This window comes from Lachnellula hyalina (genome assembly GCF_007821495.1).
Source record: "Lachnellula hyalina strain CBS 185.66 chromosome Unknown contig00152, whole genome shotgun sequence".
Lineage (NCBI taxonomy): Eukaryota > Fungi > Ascomycota > Leotiomycetes > Helotiales > Lachnaceae > Lachnellula > Lachnellula hyalina.
Window position 1 is genome coordinate 27,018 of NW_022157266.1, and position 23,696 is coordinate 50,713.

The following is a 23,696-nucleotide window of genomic DNA, read 5'->3' on the forward strand; positions in this document are numbered from 1 at the left end:
AACTGACCCAGCCAATGGATTATAACTTGAGTAGGTAAATCGAGCATTATTCTAAATCAAGATAGTAAGCATATTCTTTTGCTATCTATAACTTGCTACTTGTAACAATATAATTTGATAAGGTAATTCTATCCTTTACTTCCATAGATATAGTAATAGGTATATTTACTCCACCTCGCAATCAAAAAGCACCCTCACCAAATGACTCTTTACTGCTTCTAGATCCTACTTGACCAGTCTACGCATCTTTATATCATCTACCTTCTATTATATGAAAGGCTCTATTGTATTCCTTATACTCTTACTTAGAAGATGCACTCTTATCTTCTAACGCTTGGTTTTCTTAGTGCTCTCTTCTCTCATTCCGCCTGGTCTGACTCCTCCAAACCATACTAGCATAGCTTCATATGCAAATCATGCATGAACAAATTCACTGACAACCTCTCCTTCGCTGTCAAAACTAGACTTCATGCAGTCACTTTAAGCCGAAGCTTACTTCGAAAGCATACAGAACCCATCCACATCTACCCCATGACTTGGCTCCCAGACTTCTGAATTTAATGACCTTCCTTACACCAGACACCCGTGATCTTACAAGAATGATCTGATATTGTGGTCGAGATAATGGCCCTTCCTGTTAACGTTAAACTCAGGTAAAATTGGCCTTTTATAGTACATAAGATGAAGGCCAATATCCTGCTTATACATTCACAAGCCTAAGTTTTCAAGCTTTCTACTGCTGAAAATTATCATAAAGGCATTAACTTCTGCGTATGCAGACAAGACATTCGCGGAGAACTTTGGTTACGAAGTCATGAACAAGAGAACAGCAAAATACAATCGAAATGGCTCCTCCTCATGCCTCCCTTCACCCCTCCCTTCACCCCTCGAAGAATTTTACATCACACCCAAGTTCTCGCTCTCGCTCTCGCTCTAGAGACTCAAGAAGACCAGAAAGGGACTCGAGGAGGCCAGAACCGTTTAAATATGTAGAAAGTGATGATACATCAGATCTAGGAAGCTCAGAGTGTTTTTTCTCTATGTAATCCAATCCTTTTCATCAAATTCGATTTTCGGTCGACGGTTTTCTTGCTGTCAAGAAAGAAAAGAGAGCGTTCAGTTGATTCGGAGCATTTGTCTTTTAAAGTTGAAACTTTCAACTTGGAAGTGGTGAATTAAAGATGAAGTTGAAGTTGAAGTCGATATGTAGGATGGGTTTTGCTTGAAGGAATTAGCTGGCACATGTCGCAGAAAGGCTGACAATAGCTTTTTGGAAGACGGATCATGATCAATGCACAATAGCGAAGTCTTATAGCTTGCAACCTAAGTTCCTAGCATTAGAAATCCGTGAGTGAAAGCAAAATCTATCAGGAGCTAATTCAAGCGGAATCTATTTCAAGGTCTATGCTAGTATAAATACCAATCGAATAGGGGAAGGTCTCACGAGCCAAGCAAGTCAGAGAATCAGAGTAGAAGCGACGACATGGTCTCTGAAGCTTCTATTAGTTAGCGACGCCTATGGAAACAAATAATGCTAAAAGAACAGCCCTGATTTTATAGCATCGATTTCGAGGCTACCGGTACACAGAGTAGTGGCTTTGTCTAAATCTGCTGTTAAAAGCGACTTGCTGTCAATTCAAATCATCCGTTCAGTCAGCTTCGCAAGGGTGCTTAAATAGTATAGGCTAGGTAGGAAATCCCCCCCTGACATGGCTCGTGGAAACCAGGCCATTCATTCATCAGTCAAGCTCGAATTCATATGATTGGCTGCCACGTTTACTGATTGAGGATAAATGTAGTTTCTTTTCCACTCATACATATCCAGATATCTATATCAATTCATAACCTCATCAAGAGGTCTTTCATCCCATCCTAGTCATCCAGTGTCCCATCCCATCCCATCCGTACCCGCCCGTTTCCGAAACACCAACAAATGCAAAACTCCTTATCAAAACAACTCACGACCTTTTCTGACCCATCTCAACATCCCCCTCATACTCATCCCCAATCATCCCCAGTCCCCGCCAAACCCCCCAAGTTTCCTCCCTACATAAATCCCAGCCGCCGTCACAAGACTAGCCAACAAAAACCAGCCATCAAACCATCTTTCCACAAACCCCGGTTCCAACGGACTTCCCAACGCTTCACTAACCACACTCTTCATTTCCGTGGGTAGATTACTCCTAAGTAACAACGCGCTGGAAATTACATACGTCGCGCTAATCTGCGCAATAATGAGCGCGAGGTTCGCTTGTGCTTGGTATAGTAGTGAAGGAGAGAGTTTGGTGATCATGTGGAAAGTCTGAAGCACGCTGTTGAAAGACGCGAGAAGTATGATTCCGGAAAGTAGGAAGGAGATTTGGCGGCTCCATGCTAATTGATCGAGTGTTGGATCGACGTGTTTTGCGAACATGGACAAGATGCGATTTATAGGATCTGTTGTGGAAGATGTAAAGGCTTTGGAATCCGGGGATGGGAACAGAATGTGTCGGAGGGTGGTTAGGGATGTGGTGATGATGCGGTAGATGCAGTAGAGGGAGAAGGCGTAGGAGGCGGGGACGAAGAGGAGTTTTCCAGATGGAGAGGCGGCTCGTTGGGTGGATACGAGGCGAGATTGGAGGAGGGAAAGGGAGGTGGAGAGGCTTACGGCCATGGAGGAGAGGCCTGATATTTCGAGCTCCAGGGCTTTGAGTTCTTGGGTATCGGCTGTTCCGCGGATTGTGCCGATTACTTTGGTCATGAAGCCTTCTGTTGGCGTATCCTTGACTTTACGCTGAAGGGCACGTAGACGACTTCTCTTAGCTGCCAACATATCGTTTGTAGCATTCAGTCCTGCCTGCTTTCGAGAGACATCTGCCTCTGTGACCGGCCGAGGCTTTGCTCCGAATGTCTGCCATGGGTTCGATACCGCTGCGAAGCCCGACAGTAGAGCCATCAATGATATACCAATGATCCCAACTCTTTCCAGACATGCCTCACTCAATCCCTTTCCAGGCTGTGAAGCCATTGTATGTATATAAGTCCCCGGGATACCTTTCCCAAGCCACCAAAACCCCGTGAGCCACCCGGCAAACAACAGAAATTGTAGCAGCCATGCCGTCCTAGGTATCTTTCCATTCTCCGTCTTTTGAAAGCTCCACCCGGATCCAGACACAATAGACTGTAGTTCGAGAAAAGGTATGAGTACAACCAGCAAAAGCAGCAGCGTTGGAACAACTGCCTTGAGCGCGAATGCCCTTGCCACAGGATTCAGCGTATTCGAGATCTCGCACAGTATCAATTCCGTCAGCACAGCAGCAAGCGCTATAGTCACCGAGAACGCAATAGCGATGACCCTCCTCCTCGCCGTCTTCTTGTCATGCTCGGCATGCTTCTGTCGCAAGCCGGAAGGCGCATCGCTGGGTAGGTAATGGTCGTTGTCGTCTTTGGCTTGCTGGAGTCCAGCTACGGCAGGGAAAAGCTTATGAAGGACAGCGAAGCTGACGACGAGGAAAGTGAGGATGAAGGGGGTGGAGGAAATGACGATTGTGGAGAGGGATGTAGAGCTCAGAGCGCGGTTTTGGCTATGGTGGCCTGGCATGCTGCAGGCGTCTTCTTCGCATTTGTCGGTGGGAAGCATGTTAGTGTTGGTGCCGGAGCAGATTCTATGGCTCGCGATCGCATTGCACTCTCTATAAGGCGAAGATGTTAACAATCTGTACGGATGAAGGCGGGTAGGGTGGCTTGGTGTGGGGATTGAAACCTGGTCGTTCCTGAACTTCGTCACTTTTGATAAGCTGCTTATCATATGGTCCCACTATTCAAGGGGTGTTGCATATTTTAGGGGCAAACATTGAAACAAAGCATTAATTATCCCAAGGCGTAGTAAAGTAGACTTTTTCTTTGTTCATATAAGTTGCTGCTATCCACAGGCTTTTGCATGTCCCAATTCCCATAGCTCTGTAGGATCTACAATATGTCTTTGTCCTGTACAACTCCAGAAAACAAACCAGCCGGATACAGCCAAGTGCAAATTTGTGGGGTATAGGTATTAACAAAGTAGACCCGGGGTATCTGCATATAACTCCCCACAATCTGTGTCCGGTAATACATGTACGCTAGCTAACGCCAAATATAGCATCCTTGACGGTCAAAAACAGCCACCGTAAAATAACAAAGGCGCCAGGATGACACGCTAGAGACCATAGTCAAATCAAGCAAAGAGCCATGGAGCCAAACACTCCCCATGAGGTAGTTCAAGCATAAACGCTAGTGGCAGTAATTGTGGTTGGGAATGAGAGAACGCTGGTATCGTGCTCGCCATCCTCATCGTCGTCGTCCATGTTCAGAAGTTGAAACCGGTTCATCACTGGTGCGTCTTTCTTCCTAGGAGCGGCTGTCTCTTGGCGGAATTGCTGAGGCCTCTCGAGGGGTGCAGCACATTCGTCGCTGTCCCACTCAATCTTGGAGCCCTTGTAGGTACTATTTATTGTCAGAATTATTGTCAAAATCTCGAAACACAGCACTTACGACCGACTCATCATGCATGTTCGAGCGAACATGGCATTGTGGACTGAGTTTGTGGAGATATAAACATTATTGTCGCTGAAAGCTACCTTGACGACAACGAGATTATGGATATGCTCGAGGTCGTCCCGAATTGCTTCCTCGGTGTGTCTTGCAGTGCGGTTTTGGATGACGAGGTTTCTCGTTGCACCAATAGCAATCTTGTTAGCAACATGACCCGGCAGGATAAATTGACGGTCGTTCCACCGAATCTCAACCTACAACGCATGAGCAAACGGCCATTTAGTAAATGCAAAAGCACATACCCTCTTGCCTCGAATATACAAGTCATGACGCTTCACATGTCGGAAAAAGTCAGAGGCCTGAGCCTCCTCCAAGAAAGAAACACTTGCTGTACGATCATGGATCCGGAGATAGATGTCTAACAGCATGCCTCCTCTTACCGCATCTACGATATCTTGGTGGGTAGTCGATTCAGCCAGGTTAGCAAGCTGCACAGTTCGCTTGGCGGACTTTTTGAATTGTTGACGTTGGGATTTTGGCTGTGATTCATTGTTGCCAATTCCTCCATCATAAAAGCAGTCTGGACCATCCGGCATATATGGAATATCATCATTTGTCTGCGAATGGCTATGGAACCCGTTGCCGTTGGTATTTCGGGGGGTATAATTCGCATTCCGTCCAAAGGTGTAGTCTTGTCCCCCATTCCCTTGTGCGCTCGAGAGGGGTTGTTGGCTTAAGAAGGCCGCACTCTCTTCGTCATGTGTTGTCGATTCATCATTTTGGGTCGCGACCGAATCATCCCGAATCAGAATCTAACGTAAAGATTAGCATTGAGAAATACAAAGCAGCTAGAAAGAGAGAAAAGGATCAAACTGACATCAAGAGTTTCCTCGGCGATACCACCTCTGTAGAGGTTGCGTTTGAGGTTGGCTGTGAATCAAATTAACCAACGTTTGTGGCTAGGTCTGCAACGCAGGCATGTATATACCATATTGACGGGAAATTGCCAACTAAAAATACTGTCAGCGAAATTCATTGATCAAGGGTTGTTGGAGGCTCTGTACAAGGCTATCATGGTTGGTCTTGGGTATTGTCACCGTTGGTACATTCAGCGGAGTCGTAAGATCAATACCAGTTGTATGCTGAATTCAAGAGAAGTCAGGATAGTGAACAAATGCTACAGCCGAAGTTGGACGTACAAATTGTGCTCTATTGTTGTGGGGTAACTATTAGCAATTGTAATACCTATTGTACTTCTGCGATCTTTGGTGCACCGCGGTCCCAACACGGCCTAAAACATATCTCTGCCGGGGTCTTACCTTCGTAGCAAAGTCTCGAAATACGCTGCATCGAGCGTCACAGTACCGGTGGCCATACTGGGCAACACAAGAATGCAGATGCAAATTTTGTATCGGGGTGTTCTTCACAGGCCCTTGAAAAAGAAGGGAAATGTCAAGATGCATGAATCCTCTTTCCATAAAAAGCGTATATGCCAAGCCTCGCTTATACTTTTAGCGCTGGATTAGCTCGTAACGCAACTTTATACAATGGAACTATGAACGCTTGGACATGCACAGACGGAGTTACCCCAAGCGCCCCCCTTTTCTGTCTAGGCTAGGTACAGATACCCTTTTGTTCTACCTCCCATTCATCCACCACAACATCATTTTCCATTCAGATAATCACGTTGAAAGCTGTGTGCAATGGTGGGAGAGAACCTGAGTCAGATGAGGCGGATCGTTAGCCATTCGTCGCATTACCCGCCAAAGAAAGCCGTGACGTTCGATGCTTCAGAGGACCAGCTGTCTGGTTGTGGACTCTATGGAATTGGAGGCAGGGCCTTTTCTTTTCACCAGTCAAGCCTTTGACGTTTGGTTATATCGCTTGGAGCCTTTACCCAAAGCTAATGGGAAGAGTCTTCGGGGAGCAAAGCAATCAGCTTACATAGTAATCACGTGATTACTCATCAACTGCTTTGATATTCTTATCATGTTTTTATACTTGACACTGTCACTTGGTGTAGAAAAGCTACAGCCTCATATCATTTGCAACCGCCTCCATTTTTCTCTTTTTTACAAGTTTTTATGTGGTTTCAAGTTATCCTAGTCGAGGGTCATCGTACAGCCGCCACTTGCCCGCCATCAAGATGACAGGCTTAACAACAATGTTGTCTTATTGTTGACGGAGACACCGTATTGATGAATAAGTTCCTTCACAGGGCAAATAAACAGGCTGAGTAGTCATTCAAGTGTAGTGCTGAGTAAGAAGTTCCCCAGCTGAACCTCTCGCCTTACTGACCAATAGCCTATCGGCCGACGCTTTTTCTTAAGCTTACAATCATCCCTGTCACAATGTTATTTGAGACGGCGAGCTTTCTTGCTCAAAATGTTATTGGGTAAATGTATTTGTAGAACTCCGCTCAATGTGTGGTGTCCTGCAGTCGAGCTCAGCTGTCTGATTATGAGGGTTCAGATTGTTCTTATATATACTGACGGTCGACTTTGCGGCTTGTAATCAGCATTATCTACCCGTTCTTTACAATCCCTCGAATATCCCACTAACAACATTTCCTTTCCTCAATAATCGCGTCGATACAAAATATAAATTACTGAGGATGTCAGGCGCATTTTTGCTCTTTGGCCCCACTGAGAATTCTTGGGCAGTGGGGAATAATGCGTGGAGAGCCTGGTACGGAATCCCCTTGAACTTAATTTTGGCTATAGAACTAACTTCTCAAAAGCCAAAAGTTACCTAGATCCTATGCTCCTCACTTTGAAGACGATACCTTTACAGGATTTACAATTCGGTGGTTCGCAGTTGCGCGAAATGGACTTCATTATTTTAGCTTACAGGGCGCCGAAGGTAAAGAAGATACTTCTTGGGAATACTCCAAAGACTAATTGGTGAGCAGGTACTCCAGTTCTTCGAAGCCCGGACCCAAATCTCGAGACCGACACGGCGATTGCAGTTAATGCTACAGGCGAGCCTGTCCAAGAAGTAGACTTTATGAGCTTTGCACCTGATGGTGGCTACTTCGTTTCGTATATCGATGGAAGGTATGTACTTCCGCGTTCAGCTTAAGCTTTGTTGTGGTATGAGATCAAGCAAATTGTGAAGTATGCTAATTGGCTGATTCTAGCGTTCGTCTCTCAACTGTAGGGAAGTTTCCAGACTCTTTCCACGAGCTTGCATCCATTTTCATCAACGCTGGTCCAGGCAGACAGATGTCCGCATTGGAGTTTGTGTTCTTCGGCGCCGATGGCTTCCTAGCTGTATCAAGTGCGGGCCAAATATTCTCAGACGGCCTATCTGACGAACTCCAGAGGATCCTGGCTGACAAGCACACCGATGGATGGGCGTTGGGTAAAGCGTCAAGTTTATGTCAGTGGGATAATACGCAATACTTTCTTGTATGGACGCGCGAAGTTCCATACTCTAATGGACAGGTCGAAACTAGCTATTCCTGGAATATCAAGCCATCGGGATGGTTGACAGATGAACTCATGTGCGAAGTCACAGAAGGAAGAACTCCTACCTCGCATATTTCAAGTCCGCCCTCGGTACATCCTGCAATATTATCTATTAGTGGCCCCAAGAAGGAATTGAAGCCTCTGATCCTTGCCCCTGATGAGTTTCTCGGCCGTCCTCTCCGATCATACGAAGGTACCGACGCCCACGAGTTGAGTTTCAAGAAAGGGGAGACCCTGATGAATGTTCGACGCGACGTTGATGCTTGGTACTCAGCTATCAACGAGAAAGGAGAGAAGGGAGTGGTTCTCAGGAGTAACATCTCCTTGTGGAACAACCCCGTCTATTTCGATGACGGCGTAGGCTACTCCTGCGACAGTTGCAAAGATCTCATAGTCGGTGTCTTCTACCATTGCGATATCTGCGGGAACGGAGATTTCGACATCTGCCAAAAGTGTTACATTGGCTGGGGAAACCAGTGCTATGATCCTGGTCATGTTTTAACTCTCAAACAACAGTTGAATGGGAGATCACTTACATGCGAAGACCCAGCCTGGACAACTGAGGAGACGGAAATCTTGCTGGAAATCCTGGACGCTGATCTATCTCCTGTTGCTGCTATGTCTAGCAAGATTCACGACGTTGTTGATGATCTTCTTGATATATCGAACCTGCACATAGGGACCCCAACACCACCCCAGATCAAGACTAGGTCAAAACCACTTTCCGAGGAGGAGTTTGCGGAATTATTGGAAGTCGTCATCACTACTGAAATCTCGACCGTGAAGTGGGATGAAGTTGTCGGTTTGGACAAAGCCAAGGAAGATATTCAAGAAACAGTAATCCTGCCTATGAAGTTGCCACACCTTTTCAGAGGCAAGCGAAAGGCGAGAAAGGGGTAAGCAACTTTCTTAATTCTCGAGATGAAGCTAATTCGATACAGAGTATTGTTGTATGGACCCCCAAAGACAGGAAAAAGCTACATAGCCGAAGCTGTCGCAGCTGATGTCGGATGCACGTTCCTGAGCATTAACTGCAAAGACATAGTCTCCAAATGGAACAACGAAGCCGAAAGGTAAGCAATCGCATCCCGCCTTAGAACTCCCACACTAACACCCCCAGAATCATCAAAACAGTTTTCGAACGCGCACGCGCCACAACCCCAACCCTCCTCTTCCTCTCCGCCCTCGACTCCATCCCCAACGGCCCCCTCAAATCAGCCCTCCTTCTCCAAATCAACGCATCACCCACCATCCTCCTCTTTGCCTCTACCACCGCACCCTGGGCACTCGACCTTACTCTCCGCAAGAGATTCCAATCGAAAGTCTACGTCCCGCTCCCCGATGAAATGACTCGTACAGCCATGTTCGGCCACGGCGTTGCAGATACGCTGTGCCAGATGGGACCAGCGGATTACGCGAGACTGGGCCGCATGAGCGAGGGATTGAGCGCGGGGGAGATCTTTGAGGTTGTCGAGGAGGTTATTATGGTTCCGGTGAAGAAGTTGAGTTCGGCTACGCATTTCCGTCAAGTAGGTTTATCCTCACTTGGTATATAGGGAAAGGGAATATTTGATTGCTAATAACATTGTGCTCTTGTAGGTCGTCACAGCAGACGGAGTCGAGAAACTCACGCCGTGCAACCCATATGAATCGGGCGCCATGCCTATGAAATGGACCAAGGTTCCCGCTGCGATGCTCTTGGAGCCCGAGTTGGGGGCTGCTGATTTCTTTGCGTTGGTTAATGGCGTGAAGCCTGCTGCTGCAGGTGTGGATGTAAGCAGGTATGAGAAATGGGGTCCTGAGTTTGGGCTTGAGTGAGTAGTTGTTTAGGAAAAGGAGCGATGATTGTGATGGGCAAGTAAGATAGCTTTGAGAACAGCTTTGAGTGGAGTTCATAGGTTGAATGGGATAACTTTCTTAGGGAACCACTTGCACTTGCACATAGGTAGTAGCAGATATCGGATGTTTTGAATGCATATGCTGGATAGACTTGATTTACATATGAATTGTACCGAATTTAATGATGCTGTCAGCGCCATGGACTGTGCGTGTTCCGATACTGATGCAACTTGCGACCAGACCACCCCTTCCAGCTCAGCAAAGATGTTCTAGATTTCGCTCATGAATCGATTTCGGAAAGCAAACAGATAAATATACAAAAACGTGTACAGTATATCGCAGGTCTAGTTTTTCCATTAGAATCTTTCTGATATAATATACTTACGGCATGCGTTTAGTACACAGTCTACTTACGAGATCTGATCAACAGCCGCGCGCATCAGTAGACAGCCACATGACTGATGGCACAATCTACAACTTCTCTGTTGCCTTTCTCTCCCCATAAAACCTGACATCAAATTTCTCATTCTCTCTTGCCATGCGTATCCGAGCTTCCGCTATCACATCGGCTTCGCTGTTTGAATTCTGGCGATGGAAAGAAGACGCGGGGGTTTCACTTTGTTCGAAACCCGCGATTCTTTGCTTGGATTCGGTGGTTTTGGTTGCTTTCTTTTGGTGGTTGGAATTTCTGTTGTCTGGGCTTGTGGTTAGCTGGGGAATGATAGGTAAGGTCGTATCGGATGGAGAACGGAAGATGAGGGAGAAGGGGGGAGTTACTGGGCATTTTGGTCACGTGGTAGATGGGCTTGTATGGGTGGGGATGTTAACGTTGTTATAGATGATAGTGTGAAGGGTTGGTTGGAGTGGAATATGGGCTGAGGGTAATAGGATTGGGTTCAATTGCATTTTGAGATGTTTAGGGGTCTTTATAATATGGGATATGGAGAAGGTCTAGTTGTGGTAGATATGGAAGTGCAAGATATGGAAGTGCAAGATATGGAAGTGCAAGATATGGAAGTGCAAGATATGGAAGTGCAAGATGAAAGCGCATAATGAAAGTGCAAGATATGGAAGTGCAAGATATGGAAGTGCAAGATGAAAGCGCATAATGAAAGTGCAAGATAGAAGTGCACGATGAAAATGCAAGTGCAGGGATGGAAGACTCTATCCTGCATAGAAAGAGACGTGGATATTAGGTGAAGCAAAGGAGGCGAGAAAGACGCGGCGAAACGGGGAATAGGGGCACATGCCCGCAAAAAGATAAAGATGATCAAAAGGTTAAAAGGCAAGACTTAGAGAGAAGTAAAGCAAGGTTGTATTGTGCGGCTGAGGGAAGGAGAAAGTCATGCAGCATCCCGAATCCCAAGATCTCATGGTGAGCCGCGAAGCGGGTAATACTCAGGTTGGCGAGTAAGATCTGTCACCTGCAAGTCTATGCGTAGAAGGGAGGAGAAGTGTGCAACAGAAGACTTGGGGGGGGGGGACGGCAATGAATCATTTCATTGCCGGGGAGGGAGAATCATGCCCCTGTGCCGTCCTGGTAGTTGGTGACCTGACCTTCGTTACCCCTGAAGTCGCCGTATCAACGACAAGGACTAGATCTATCAAGTGCACATAATGAGAGCGTTTTAATTGGCTCCTCACCCCTTGCACCAACACGACGGCTGGGACATAAGATAAATGTCAGTCAGCCTTGCTGGAAAAAGCCTTGACAACGCACGAGTTGCGTTTCGAATTTCCGCCATGCAACTTTGCCTTGAAGGATTGTCCTTTTGCGCCCATCGAAAGCCCCGATGTATCCTTGTCTCTGAACTATGTAGGATACTCCAATCACAATGCTACTACTTCATACACCCTCTCAAGTGGTGCCTCGAAACCCTTCTTTTTAATGACTTTCTCTCAGCGAAACTTTCAATTCTTCCCACCCTCCTACTAGAGTTAAACTCTACCAGATGCGGTGCAGGACATGGTCATAGCATTGTAACAAGCTCAGTACGCCTGTAGTGTGGTGGTGCATCGTGGGTTCTTTCTTTTTGTCCCTCGCGGAATAGGAAGGCGAGGCTCTGGCCATGAATACAATCCAGCAACCTCACCCAGAGTCATTATCTGGAGACATCATTTCAGAGTCGACCTCCACGACCTTTGCCGCATGTGTCTCCGACAATGCTACCAATTACGACAGTCATACAATACCATCATCCGCTACGAGAATTACCGGTACTATCCTAATCACGGCTGTCGACGGTGATGCTCCAAACAGACCCCTTCCTCCGCTTCCCACACAATCCACCAAGGGCAAAGGAAGAAAGAAAGGCGGAAAGAGAGGGCCCCTTCCGGTTCAATGAACCCCATCAAAAGAACGCCAATTTGTACGGTTGCAGCAGATGACTACCGTCAATATCAACGATATACCAGTCGTTATGCGTGATGATAAACTCAGATTTGAGTAAGTTTAAGCTCGTTTGCTTACCAGCTAAGGCTATGTGAAAGTTAATACTTGTGTCATATTATTAGGAAACGCCATGCCCAAGACAAACTCAGCAATTATCTCGGGGATCGGCCGAACATCTTTCGGCCAACAGATGAGAATGAAGCCCAAGAAAGAATTAAACAATCCTTCAATCTGAAGATAAATCTCAAAGAAAACAAACAATCTATTAATAATCTCGAGCCACTTGCGCCGATCACTGAGATCAATCGACCTCTTGAGCATCGCACTATGGAATCTCGTCAAATCTCAGAATATAGCAGCGCCTACTTAGACTTGGGGATGCCTCAGCCATCGACACATGATTACGAGGAAGAATTACGAAAATTTGCTTTGAATAAAGCTGGCTCTTCCACGAAAGCCCCACCAGATTATGCGCCTGAACCAGCCATTCGCATTCAGCGCTCAAGCTTTGCAAGTTTCGAAAGTCTAGAGCGCCGCATGGCTTCTAGAGCTACAAAGGATGATCAACAATTGACGAGTTATTCATCCGCGGCTCTTCGCACTATGCTCTTTGTCAAGAGAAAACTTTCAATTGGATCGATTGCTAGTAATTGTTCAAAGACAACAGCCTCTTCTTCCAGCTCTCAACGAATCTCATGGTCGTCACTCCAGGGCGTTAATGCTTCAAAGTCTACAAGCCTCCAGCGTTCAAAATGGCCCCTCAGACTGAAACGTTCGCAGAAGCTACTACGCAATGACCCCCTTTGGCATAGCATCGCCACCCAAGTCACGGAAGAAGAGGCTGATGATCAAATGGAATTCGTTACCCAGTGGGAGAATGGGAATGAGCCCACAATTGAGTCCATAGTGCCAACACTAGCTGACAACTTGACTGTCGACCGCCTGCGAAAAGAAAAGCGCTATTTCCAAGAAGCACTTCGAGATCTTAATCGCGGTCTCGAATCATCTGACGAGACTTCAAACCTAGCCCCCTTGATACCAGAGGTTCAGATCTTGACCGATAATGAACGCCTATCCATATCTTCTGAAAATGGTATGGCGTCCTTTTTGGTCAGTCTTGGCTTGATTCCTCCAGAACCAGAGTTCGAAATATTGAGTTCCGACCCCGAGCAAGTATCAGTATTCGCTCCAACAAAGGCTAGTAATTGCTGCCGCAATTTACGTCGGGGAGATCCGAGGGCCTCGACATGCCAGGTTTGTCAACTGTCAGAGCCTGATTCACACCGTATTGTTCGTCTACCAGTGAGAGCTTGGCAAGACGGCGACGATACACCTCTCTCACAGAAACAGGCAGCATCGAAATTGACCGATGCGACTCTAAACCAGGTCGATATGTTCCACGACACACTTCTCCATACCGCAGCACGTCACGGAGCAGGGAGTGTAATTATGATGTGGCTTATTCATAAAGGCGTCAACGTGCACGCTCTGAATGCTGCGGGCCAGACTTTTATGCATGTTTTGAACCCGGTGGCGTTTAATGGACACACTCAAGACATATACCATGGAGGAGCGGAAGATTTCCACGAGCTTTTCTTTGCTCTCCAGATTCAAAGTTTCAATTTCCTTCACGTCGATGACTACGGCCAAACATTATGGCATGTCTTGACCCAGTATTGAATGCACTCGGATACTATCGCTGCAGCTTTTGACTGCATAGATCTGACTGCTATGTGCAAACCGCCCGAAAGAGACTTTCGTGGCCGCACAGTTGACTTGCAGCTACAGGCTCAGGCTACGAAGCAGGATCAGCACATTGTTGATGTTGATCGGCATGTAAAAATAACAGAGTTAATTCATCTCAAACCTTCCGGGGATTGGTACAAGGCGCCAGAGAATCATCAGATGGTCTCCGAGAAGAGCGTTCTTTGCACCCACCACCAATTACGTACCATAGTCAACCATTGCTTAAATGGCCATCCCGACGAGGAATATTTGGGAGGAAATGGATTGCACTGTCTAGCAGAGTCATGCCTAGCATACAATTGCGACAATAGTGTGTCCAACAGGTTGAAGCGCAAGTACCAACAGCAAGACAGCATCACACAGAACAAGTACATTTTGGACACCGTCAAGGGCCTCTGTGCCGCAGGAGTCGACGTGAACAGTTATGACCTCACTGGCCACACGCCCCTCATGGCTTTTCTCAAATATCTTGTTCCATCTCCAACTGACCGCAGCACTACTACTGAAGTGCTTCAACTTCTAATCTCAAACGGCGCCAACGTCCACCGACGTAACCGTAGAGGTGAGACAGCACTACACATAGCCGTGCGACTAGGCAAAACTGCAGCATTCGAAGTGTTATTGGCAAACCACGCCAACGTAAACGCGCGAACCAGCTGCGGCAAGAGCGTGCTGGATGTTGCAACCAAGGCTAGCATTAAAGGTGCACAGAAGGATACGGGACTGTATGCGAGGATAGTGGCTTGTATAAATATTGCTGCGAGATATGGGGCGGATATTAATCCAGATGCGAAGACTGAATGGGATGAGCAGATTAAATGTTATGCGAAGGGATCTTTGGCACTTGGGCTGTCGCGTAGAAAGACGTGAGGCCGTGAGATCTGGGTAGAGATCTGTAGGCAGGTATCCCTTCTCACGGTGCACAGAAAAAGCGGGCAGCAACGTATGCCAAGTCATCTGCCAGGCGGAGTGGTACATTGAGACTTGATGAAAATGAGAAGCACTCTACCTCTATATATTCCTCCTACGGTGCTACCCTTCCTGCCAGGACCATGAAGATAGAATGAAATCTCCAGTCTTTGAGGCCTTGCTGCTGCGGTATTCTCACCACCGCTACGATGACATGCATTTGTTCGCGGAGACTGATTTTCGCTGGTCCTACTAAGAACGTCAAGCTCGAGGCGATGGCCAATGGATATTTCGTATCCTCTTATCGTGCGACGGTGACCCTTAGAGATGGAGAGATGGATGGATGGATGGACGCAGAGATGTAATTATCCTGATAGCCTACCTGTCTGCGGCCTGCCAAAAGCTGCTTGATCTGCGATGTCCTCGTATGAAAGACCGGTAATTGGCAACGCCACAAGCGAGTAGAGAAGTATTTGTATTTACTTTAAAGTATATTATCCCTTGCTGACCTCTCTGAAGCTTTTCATTGGAGCAAAAGCATAGCTTTTAAAGAGTTTTGCTCCGATAGGATGCTTAAAGGAGGCGCGAATGAAGGTGCTAGGGAGTCCCTTTGGGCTTGGCGATCGGCACTTGAAGATCCACTCCACTATCTTCGCACTTGTACCTGAGCCGAAAGTTCCATGACTGACAGCGGCACATCAGATGAATCTGTACATCGCACTTGGCCATTATTCAGAATATTTCAATCTCACTATGAATGTCTAGGCCGCCGAATTCTATCGTATGCGATATAAATGCTCAGACTCTACAGAATTATGAACACAGGGCGGATACGACGTGATAGCAGATTATAGGTTACCCCCAAATGTGGTCTAGCGGCTAGTAAAGGGGTAGGGCAGGGCAGGCGCCGTCCAACGGTTGAATGCCGGACCCCCACCGAAAGCCTAGATGAACTTCGCCTTCGCCCTCGCCCTACAGTAGGCTCGGACACCTGTACTTCGATATATTCCGTACCTGCGAGCTTCCTTCTCGATTTGGCAAACAGACCAAGCTCTGATCTGATCTTTCAACGATAAGACAATTACTAATTAATCACCCCCAATTCCTCCGCAAAAGAGGCAAGTGCTTCTGCCAAGAAGAGCAAATGCCCGGGCTGGTGTCCTTTTTCGCGCGTCATTCTCTCATTCCAGGGGAGATGTCTCGTACCTTACTTCGACCCCACTGGCTTCCAAAAGCGATGGATAAAGAAGATAGTTTCTTGCTCTTCCCAATTTAAATGCTCCATGGAAAGGGTGGACTGTGCCTTGGCACTACACTGAAGAGTAAAGACCTCGAGTGCCAAAATTGGGTGAAACTACCTCAGATCTGGTAGTACATCAATGATCATCTGCTCTTTGCATTTCGACATTCCTTCTTATCAGAGGAGTAGCTCCCTAGATTAGCTTCTTAGGTTGCGCCTTCCTTTGTATATATCAACTTCTCTCCCCCAAAGGTTTCCCCGATCCACGGAAAGCCCTTACTCTCCTTTAGATATCTGACATCCAATATGTATCTCTCCAAGGCTTTGGGAGTATTTGTTTTAGGTACGCTTTTCCCACTCTGTCGTCCCTTGCATTGCTAACATACATCTAGCTTCTTCTACGCTGGCACAACTGCAGTCATTTTGCTCGGTGGACAATGTCTGCTATGCCGTCAATGTGCCAGAGGCTAGTGCTTCCAGTGGAAGTGGGGATCTCTTCTTCCAGATTAGTGGACCGTCGAATATGTCATGGATTGGTCTCGGTCAAGGAACTTCAATGACGGGAGCAAACATCTTCATGATCTACGCAAATGCAGCTGGAACAAATGTTACACTATCACCACGGAACGGTATTGGGGAGAAGCCACCAACTACAGACAGCACCGCCTCTGTTACTCTACTTGACGGATCTGGCATCTCCAATGGCACCATGACGGCAAATGTCAAGTGTTAGTTTATCAAAGTCAATGTTCGTCCTGACCAGACTAACAAGTTTATCTAGGCTCTAATTGCAACAGCTGGTCTGCCGGATCTATGAGCTATACTGACGTCTCTTCAAACGTAAGGATAACTGGCTCTTTGATTTTACCCTACCCCCTGCTATCATGTTTCGTCTCATGTACTCCAACCACTCCTTATATATTTCCTAAAAAGGGAACTTGCTCTTCTCCTGCTCTTGATACGCTTCCGAAGAAGAAATAACTAACTCCCCCGTGATCTAGTGGATCTGGGCATACAAGAACGGACAGCCAATTGCCTCTGACAGTGCCACCGCTGCAGTCACTTTCCATAGCAAGTTTGGTAAACAACAATTCGATCTCACACAAGCTGCCGGAGGAAACAGCGCGAACCCTTTCACCGCAACTACCGCCGCAACAACTTCTGGGGGAATACATTCTGGCCCACCCATGGGCTCAGGTGGACCTCCAAAGTACTTCAATGCCGTTCTGATCGCACATGCAACCCTTTTGCCCATCGCCTTCGTCCTCCTCATGCCTATGGGTGCCATGGCCATACGTCTCCTCAGCTTCAAAGGTCTCCTCTGGGCGCATGCAGGCTGTATGATACTCGCCTACTCAATTTGTATAGCGGGTATGGGTATGGGTATCTGGATAGCCCTCACTGTGAACAAGCTCAATACATATCACGCCATCATTGGACTTTTTGTAATTTCTGCTTTGACCCTTCAACCCGTCACCGGTCTCGTCCATCACCTTCTGTACAAGAAGACGGGTGGAAAAAATGCTGCGACATACCCGCATGTTTGGTGGGGTCGCGCTATCGTGACTCTCGGAATTATCAATGGAGGTTTCGGTCTCCAGCTGGCTAGAAAATATGCCCCGCTGGCCAATGGAAGCCGAAAGGGAGAGATTGCCTATGGTGTCGTGGCAGGTCCGATGTGGATCCTTTGGATGTCTGTTATTGTATTCTCGTCCTTTAAGAGCAGAGAAAAGCAGCAAGGTGAAGCTGTCGTAGTACGCCCAGGCAGCGGAGAGAAGATCATGACTGGACATTCTGAATAAGAAACAGCCACTGCTTATGGGTTCAAGGCTCTGAGATTCCTTATGTTAGGGATGCAAAATATCCCCGAAAATATTATTACTTTACTTCTTGCAGTATCGGCGTTGAAGAAAATAAGGATCGGTGATGGGACATATCACAAACGATCATACCGCTCATTAAAAAACCGTACTATTTCTTTTAACAATGGAAACCCATTTAATGATATATCACTTCTAATAATCTCTTCTATATTCTTCAAAAGTAAAATTGTTGGTGAATAAAAATACATTTCACGTGACACGCCAAAATCGCCGCACAATGTTGGAATTTTCCAATCTTTACCCCACCAATTTTCTCACGACAGCACCGAACAACAACACCATGAGTAACTTAAACGGCGGTGCTCCGCCACGAGCAGTTGATGATGATTCTGATATCGAGGAGGAGGCTTTGGCCGCCGACTACAGAGAGCAGGTTCAATACGAGGGCATGGATGACATGGAGGGAGGCAGCTCAATGAGCATGGAGGGAGGCAGCTCAATGAGCATGGCACAACAGACCGACGACATCCAGTCCAGGCTTCTTGGTGCTGCGCAACCTTTGGACTTCTCAGCGCCTCTCGAGACCAAATTTGCGAGTTACGACAACTACTGTAGCTTGTTCCACTTCATCTTGAACTCTGATGGACCTGTGGACCTGGAACCTCCTTCGGTGCGTGTTCACACATCTGTCGCGTCTGCCAATACTGACTGATAGAACAGTACTTCTGGGCCTGGGATGTCATTGATGAATTCATCTATCAATTCAATTCCTTCTGCTCGTACCGAAATCGCGTCGCGCGCCAAGGCAACAATGAAGAAGAGATTACGATACTCCGCGAAGCACCAAACACATGGGGCTGCTACAGCGTTCTGAACGTCCTATACTCCCTTATTCAACGATCGCAAATCAACGAACAACTGGCAGCTATGAAGCGTAACGAGGAGCCGATGGCAGTGGCAGGAGATTACGGATCGAAGCCGCTATACCGAATGCTGGGATACTTCTCTATCATCGGTCTTTTGAGAGTACACTGCTTGTTGGGAGATTTCAGTCTTGCACTGAAGACTCTCGATGACATTGAGCTCAACAAGAAAGCCATGTTCGCCCGTGTTCTGGCTGCACACTTCGCAACCTACTACTACGTAGGCTTCTCCTACATGATGATGCGCCGATACGCAGATGCTATCCGCATGTTCAGTCACATCCTTATCTACGTCTCGCGCACCAAGAACTCGCAGAAGAACGCGCAGTACGATTCGATCACCAAGAAGAACGACCAGATGTACGCTCTTATCGCAATCTGCGTGGCTTTCCACCCTACCAGACTTGACGATGTCATCCACACCGCTCTCCGCGAGAAGTATGGTGATCAGCTGTTGAAGCTTCAGCGTGGTGGCCCGGAATCTCTTCCTATCTTTGAGGAGCTGTTCCGATCTGCTTGCCCCAAGTTCATCTCACCCACCCCTCCCGACTTTGATAACCCAGAGCTCAACGTTGATCCCTTGGAGCACCACCTAGCCATCTTCATGGATGAGGTCAAGACCAATATGTGGAGCCCAACGGTCAAGTCATACCTGAGACTTTACACTACGATGGACTTGAAGAAGTTGGCTGGTTTCCTTGAAGTCGAGCCGGAGAAGTTGAGAGGATGGTTGTTGGTGAACAAGCAGAGAAGCAGACAGATTAGATGGAGTGATAATGGACTTTTGGACGGTGAGATTGTAGGCTCAGGTGATCTGGATTATGCCATGCAAGGGGTATGTCGCGCAACACGTATATCCATGATTATGCTAACCCTTCTTCAGGACTTGATTCACATTTCAGAAGCCAAGGTTGGCCGTAAATTGGTGGATTGGTATCTTAGAAATCTTGCGAGAACATACTAAGATGTGGATGTTGAGAGCTGACTCGATTTCGCTTTGGGGCTATTGCATGGGATGGCGTATGGGCAGGAATGGATGAAAAGCGTCTCAAGGCTTATGTGTCACGATGACAGATAGATGGCTATTAGACTGAGTGCTTTGAAAATACAGAGAATCACAAAGCAAGTAAATTCAACAATGCATTAATTGAATGCAGTTTTGTGAGCTTGTCGCCTTGTTAGTGTATTAGTGAGCCTGTAGTCAAGGCTCAGCCGCGTGCTTACGTCCTCACAAACATTTTTCACACCGACATTCGCTCTCTGTATCAGCCCGTAGGACCTCCGGATCTTATAAATTGTCGGGAATATTAATCTATCAAGACTGATGGGCTATTCCATACGCAGGCTCTAAACACCACAGTGTAACGATACACGAGATACGGTCTACAGCGCAAACATCTTGGCACCTGAAAAGAGCTCCACCAGCAAGCACCAGGCCCAAAACCGCCCCAGAGACCATCCCTGCCCCAGCCTTCCCTACCCAACCTCGAAATCTACTCGTATAGCAACAATAACAACAGCAACAGCAACAGTCCATGCATACCATTCAGGTCCCAAACCCAGCAGTCCTCGCAGACTACGCCCTCGTTCCAGATCTGAGCTTGTGGAGAGGCATGATATAAAGATGGCTGCGCTTTCGAATTCCATTCCCCATCCCACCTCTCCGCGCCTTGCCGAATCGTCGCCCTCCGTCTCCCCTTTGACTCTCCCTCGCGGAGACAGCTTTCCCAATCTCCATTCTCAGCGTCTTGACCGCATTGTCGAGCACGAGGTGGCAGACCATGGCCGCACTCAGTTTCGTGATCGAACTGCTTCTCTCACCAGCATCTCCTTCAAGGGCCCCTTCCCAACTGAGTCGTCCAAAGCCAAGGGCAAATCTCGTTCTTCGAGCCTGAGAGGCGCATCCCCGCCGCCGCCGTCGTAAGTCTTGACTTCTTTCTCCATGTAGTTTGAAGGACGGATCCCGTGCAAAGGGAAGCGCAACAGCTGTAAGGTTATTCGACAAGGCGGATCTGCAAACTTTCCTTCTTCCCACGCACACTCCTCAGCCTTGGGATTCGCTTGGGGTGACGCGGGAGAGGCTTGTGACCAACATCCAACCTTACCCCACCTTTTCGGGCCTCCTTTTTCAATCCCGCCAGTGTGTTGTCTTGCAATTCTCTTCATCTATTTTTAGATGAATATATATCTTCTCTTCCTGGAAAATGGTGCTGACAGAAGTTCAACCTGACAGCAGGTTCCAGCATCATGTATCCTTCGACAACTTCGCGGCCGCAGAACCGACAGTAAACAACACCATTTCGTTTACTCTAAATGTCAAGCATACGGGATATCAATTCAAGAGACGCTCGCGCACGTTCATGGTCGGCATAGATGAGAATGATTACTCGAATATTGCGTTACAATGGATGCTGGAAGAATTGGTGGACGATGGGGATGAGATTGTTTGTCTCAGAGTTGTGGATAAAGGCTCAAAGATCATCAGCAATAGCAATTTGGAGGTGAAGAGATACCAGGAAGAGGCAAAGGAAATGATGAACCGGATTCAGTCGAAGAATGACGATAATAGAGCCATTAGCATTGTTCTGGAATTTGCATTTGGGAAGCTATCTTCTACGTTCTTGCAAATGGTAACGTCACAAAATGGTAGTACCAAGCATGTGCTGACTTGTACTACAGATCCAAATCTATGAACCGGCTATGCTGATTGTTGGAACTCGAGGTCGAAGCTTGGGAGGAGTACAAGGACTAGTCAGCCAGCGAAATTCCTTCTCGAAATGGTGTCTACAATACTCGCCAATTCCAGTTGTAGTAGTACGACCTACCGAGAAGAGAATCAAGAAGAAAAACAAGCGAGGGGCAGATCCAACACGGCAAGACTATGCTCGAATCTTGAGGGAAAGCGGGATCGAGGAGCACGAGACAAACGTCGGTGCGAACCATATTGATTTCGAAACCTCAAACAGCCCAGATGGAGAAGCCCATGCAGTAGCAGCAGCTCTCGGCTTACCCGCCGCTTTTGACCCTACACTGAAGCCGATAAACCTCCCCGGCAGCCATACCTTGAAGAAAGTCGACTCGGGAAACAGCGAAGTAACGAGTATTTCCAAAAGCAGCATTTCTCCCGACTCTCGCCCCAACAGCCCATCCATTGTCATGAAACGCGCAAAATCCCAGCTCGACAGTCCCGGCGCATCAGGCGACGAATCTAGCGATGATGACGAAGAGGGGGAATTCGAAGTCACACCTGGTCTTGCACTGTTAGATCAAGACGAAGGTCCGCGTCCGGAAATCCAGAAGAAGATGAAGCTGCATGAGATGGAGGTCGGTGAGGCGCAGGCTCTGCAGGGTAGGAAGAGTAGTATAGGGAGTGTGGATAGTTTAGCTTCGGGGAGGGGGCGCGTGCCTGATATCGAGGATGAGGATGAGGGTTAGGTGCCTCTGTATGAATCCTGGATTGGGGAACGGGAGGTATTGACACTGTCTGGTATTGAGACAAGAGTCGCTTCTCTCCATATCAGTTGGGCTGGATCTACACATGGTAAAGGTCGGGAAAGGTCGGGGTGAAATGGAATGGCATGAAATTAGATGAGATGAATTGTTTGCTGGAATTTTCCATGAGCGTGGCATGGCGTTGCGTGGCGTTTCAAGGCTAGGCTGTGTACTAAGCATATCTTTTTTTTTTTTTTTTGGCTTGGGATGGATGGATTCTGTTAGGCTAGCTATAGACTGGGATTTGAGCTTACGGAGTAGTTAGCTTTCTCCTGCGTATAACGGCATAGTATGTATGGAATAAAAACCCCGATTAATGACCCCCATTGTAACATTGTAAGCACTCGCTCGCTTGATTACAGTATAGTATACGAGATAAGAGGGAAAGAAAGTCGGCAGTCAAGTGATGACAGTTACTATACCAGATTTTAGGTAGCTAAGGGTATGTATGAGGTAAGGTATAGCAGATGTATTTTGTTTATGACGTGGTATGGTATTAGGACTCAGAGTAACATTATTATGTACTTACCTACTTATACTACGGAAACTTACTTACTCCGTATAGACTATGTAATGTATGTATGTATGTATGTATGTACCTCTGCGCAGTGGGTATGTATCCGAACCGCATTTAGGGCATGGAAATGGAAATGGAAATGGAAAGGCATGTGGTTATTAGTTGAATATGTGGTGTTACTGACTATAACCATACTTCATTTCCAAGGCAAGAGGACTCGTGCTATACGTTTACTGCGATGTTTAAGTTAGGGTCTTGGGTGGGGAAAGAAAGGGGTACGGAGTAAGTATACTCGCTAAGCGAGGCCTCGCAGCAACATACCTGCCAACGAACAATGGTGCATGAGTTGGAATAAGCAGAGAACTGGCACATACGACCATAGACTGAGGAGAATTGGGCATCCCGTCCGCTCTGCCATACACAAGCCTCAGATCGGCAGATTAGTAGTTGGGTGGGTGACCACCAGCGAATACCTGCTGTTGTATGTATAGATTTATATTTTTGTCATTTTCTTTTGTTAGCGGGTGGGAGGCGCATATTGTTTTGTGTGTGGAGTGAGAGAGAGAGAGAGAGGGAGTGAAAAGTGTTGAAAGGGTGATAGGATAAACATCTGGATTGAGTGAGACATTTTGGGAAGAGATGGTGTTTTGTGGCTGTATAGTATGTTGGTTGGTCAGTCGGCGATTGAATCTTGGGAAGTTATATGCCTTGCTACGCAAACCACAGACATGATGTATATCTACTCCTGTAGAGTAGCATGGAAATCAACGCAGATCTCCTAACCCTCTTCTCCAGGATTAGTTTTGCTCGTTTGACTCCTATGGTGTTTTACGGCC

The 23,696-nt window shown here is 47.1% G+C and overlaps 5 protein-coding genes across 5 annotated transcripts; 3 read left to right on the plus strand and 2 right to left on the minus strand.

The window, feature by feature from the left end:
• Window positions 1–2,008: 2,008 nt before the first annotated feature.
• Window positions 2,009–3,619, minus strand: GPR89 (Golgi pH regulator; the record flags this gene model as incomplete). Its single annotated transcript, XM_031152944.1, has 1 exon — window positions 2,009–3,619. The coding sequence occupies one exon, from the start codon at window positions 3,617–3,619 to the stop codon at window positions 2,009–2,011; it is 1,611 nt and encodes a 536-aa protein (XP_031002758.1).
• Window positions 3,620–4,235: 616 nt separating this feature from the next.
• On the minus strand, window positions 4,236–5,884 carry nrd1_1 (Negative regulator of differentiation; the record flags this gene model as incomplete). The annotated part of the gene is made up of 8 exons (XM_031152945.1): window positions 4,236–4,461; window positions 4,510–4,763; window positions 4,812–5,321; window positions 5,387–5,439; window positions 5,498–5,519; window positions 5,574–5,651; window positions 5,709–5,718; window positions 5,829–5,884. The coding sequence occupies 8 exons, from the start codon at window positions 5,882–5,884 to the stop codon at window positions 4,236–4,238; spliced, it is 1,209 nt and encodes a 402-aa protein (XP_031002763.1).
• Window positions 5,885–16,448: 10,564 nt separating this feature from the next.
• LHYA1_G008025 (uncharacterized protein) lies at window positions 16,449–17,907 on the plus strand (the record flags this gene model as incomplete). Its single annotated transcript, XM_031152946.1, has 2 exons — window positions 16,449–16,833; window positions 17,165–17,907. Coding segments are annotated over 2 exons (1,128 nt in total), but the record flags the coding sequence as incomplete, so codon positions are not given.
• Window positions 17,908–18,268: 361 nt separating this feature from the next.
• LHYA1_G008026 (Eukaryotic translation initiation factor 3 subunit L) lies at window positions 18,269–19,815 on the plus strand (the record flags this gene model as incomplete). Its single annotated transcript, XM_031152947.1, has 3 exons — window positions 18,269–18,598; window positions 18,649–19,686; window positions 19,735–19,815. The coding sequence occupies 3 exons, from the start codon at window positions 18,269–18,271 to the stop codon at window positions 19,813–19,815; spliced, it is 1,449 nt and encodes a 482-aa protein (XP_031002761.1).
• Window positions 19,816–20,475: 660 nt separating this feature from the next.
• On the plus strand, window positions 20,476–22,286 carry LHYA1_G008027 (Universal stress protein A family protein; the record flags this gene model as incomplete). The annotated part of the gene is made up of 3 exons (XM_031152948.1): window positions 20,476–20,771; window positions 21,088–21,481; window positions 21,531–22,286. 3 exons carry the CDS (start codon window positions 20,476–20,478, stop codon window positions 22,284–22,286), a joined length of 1,446 nt encoding a protein of 481 aa, XP_031002762.1.
• Between the last annotated feature and the right edge of the window lie 1,410 nt (window positions 22,287–23,696).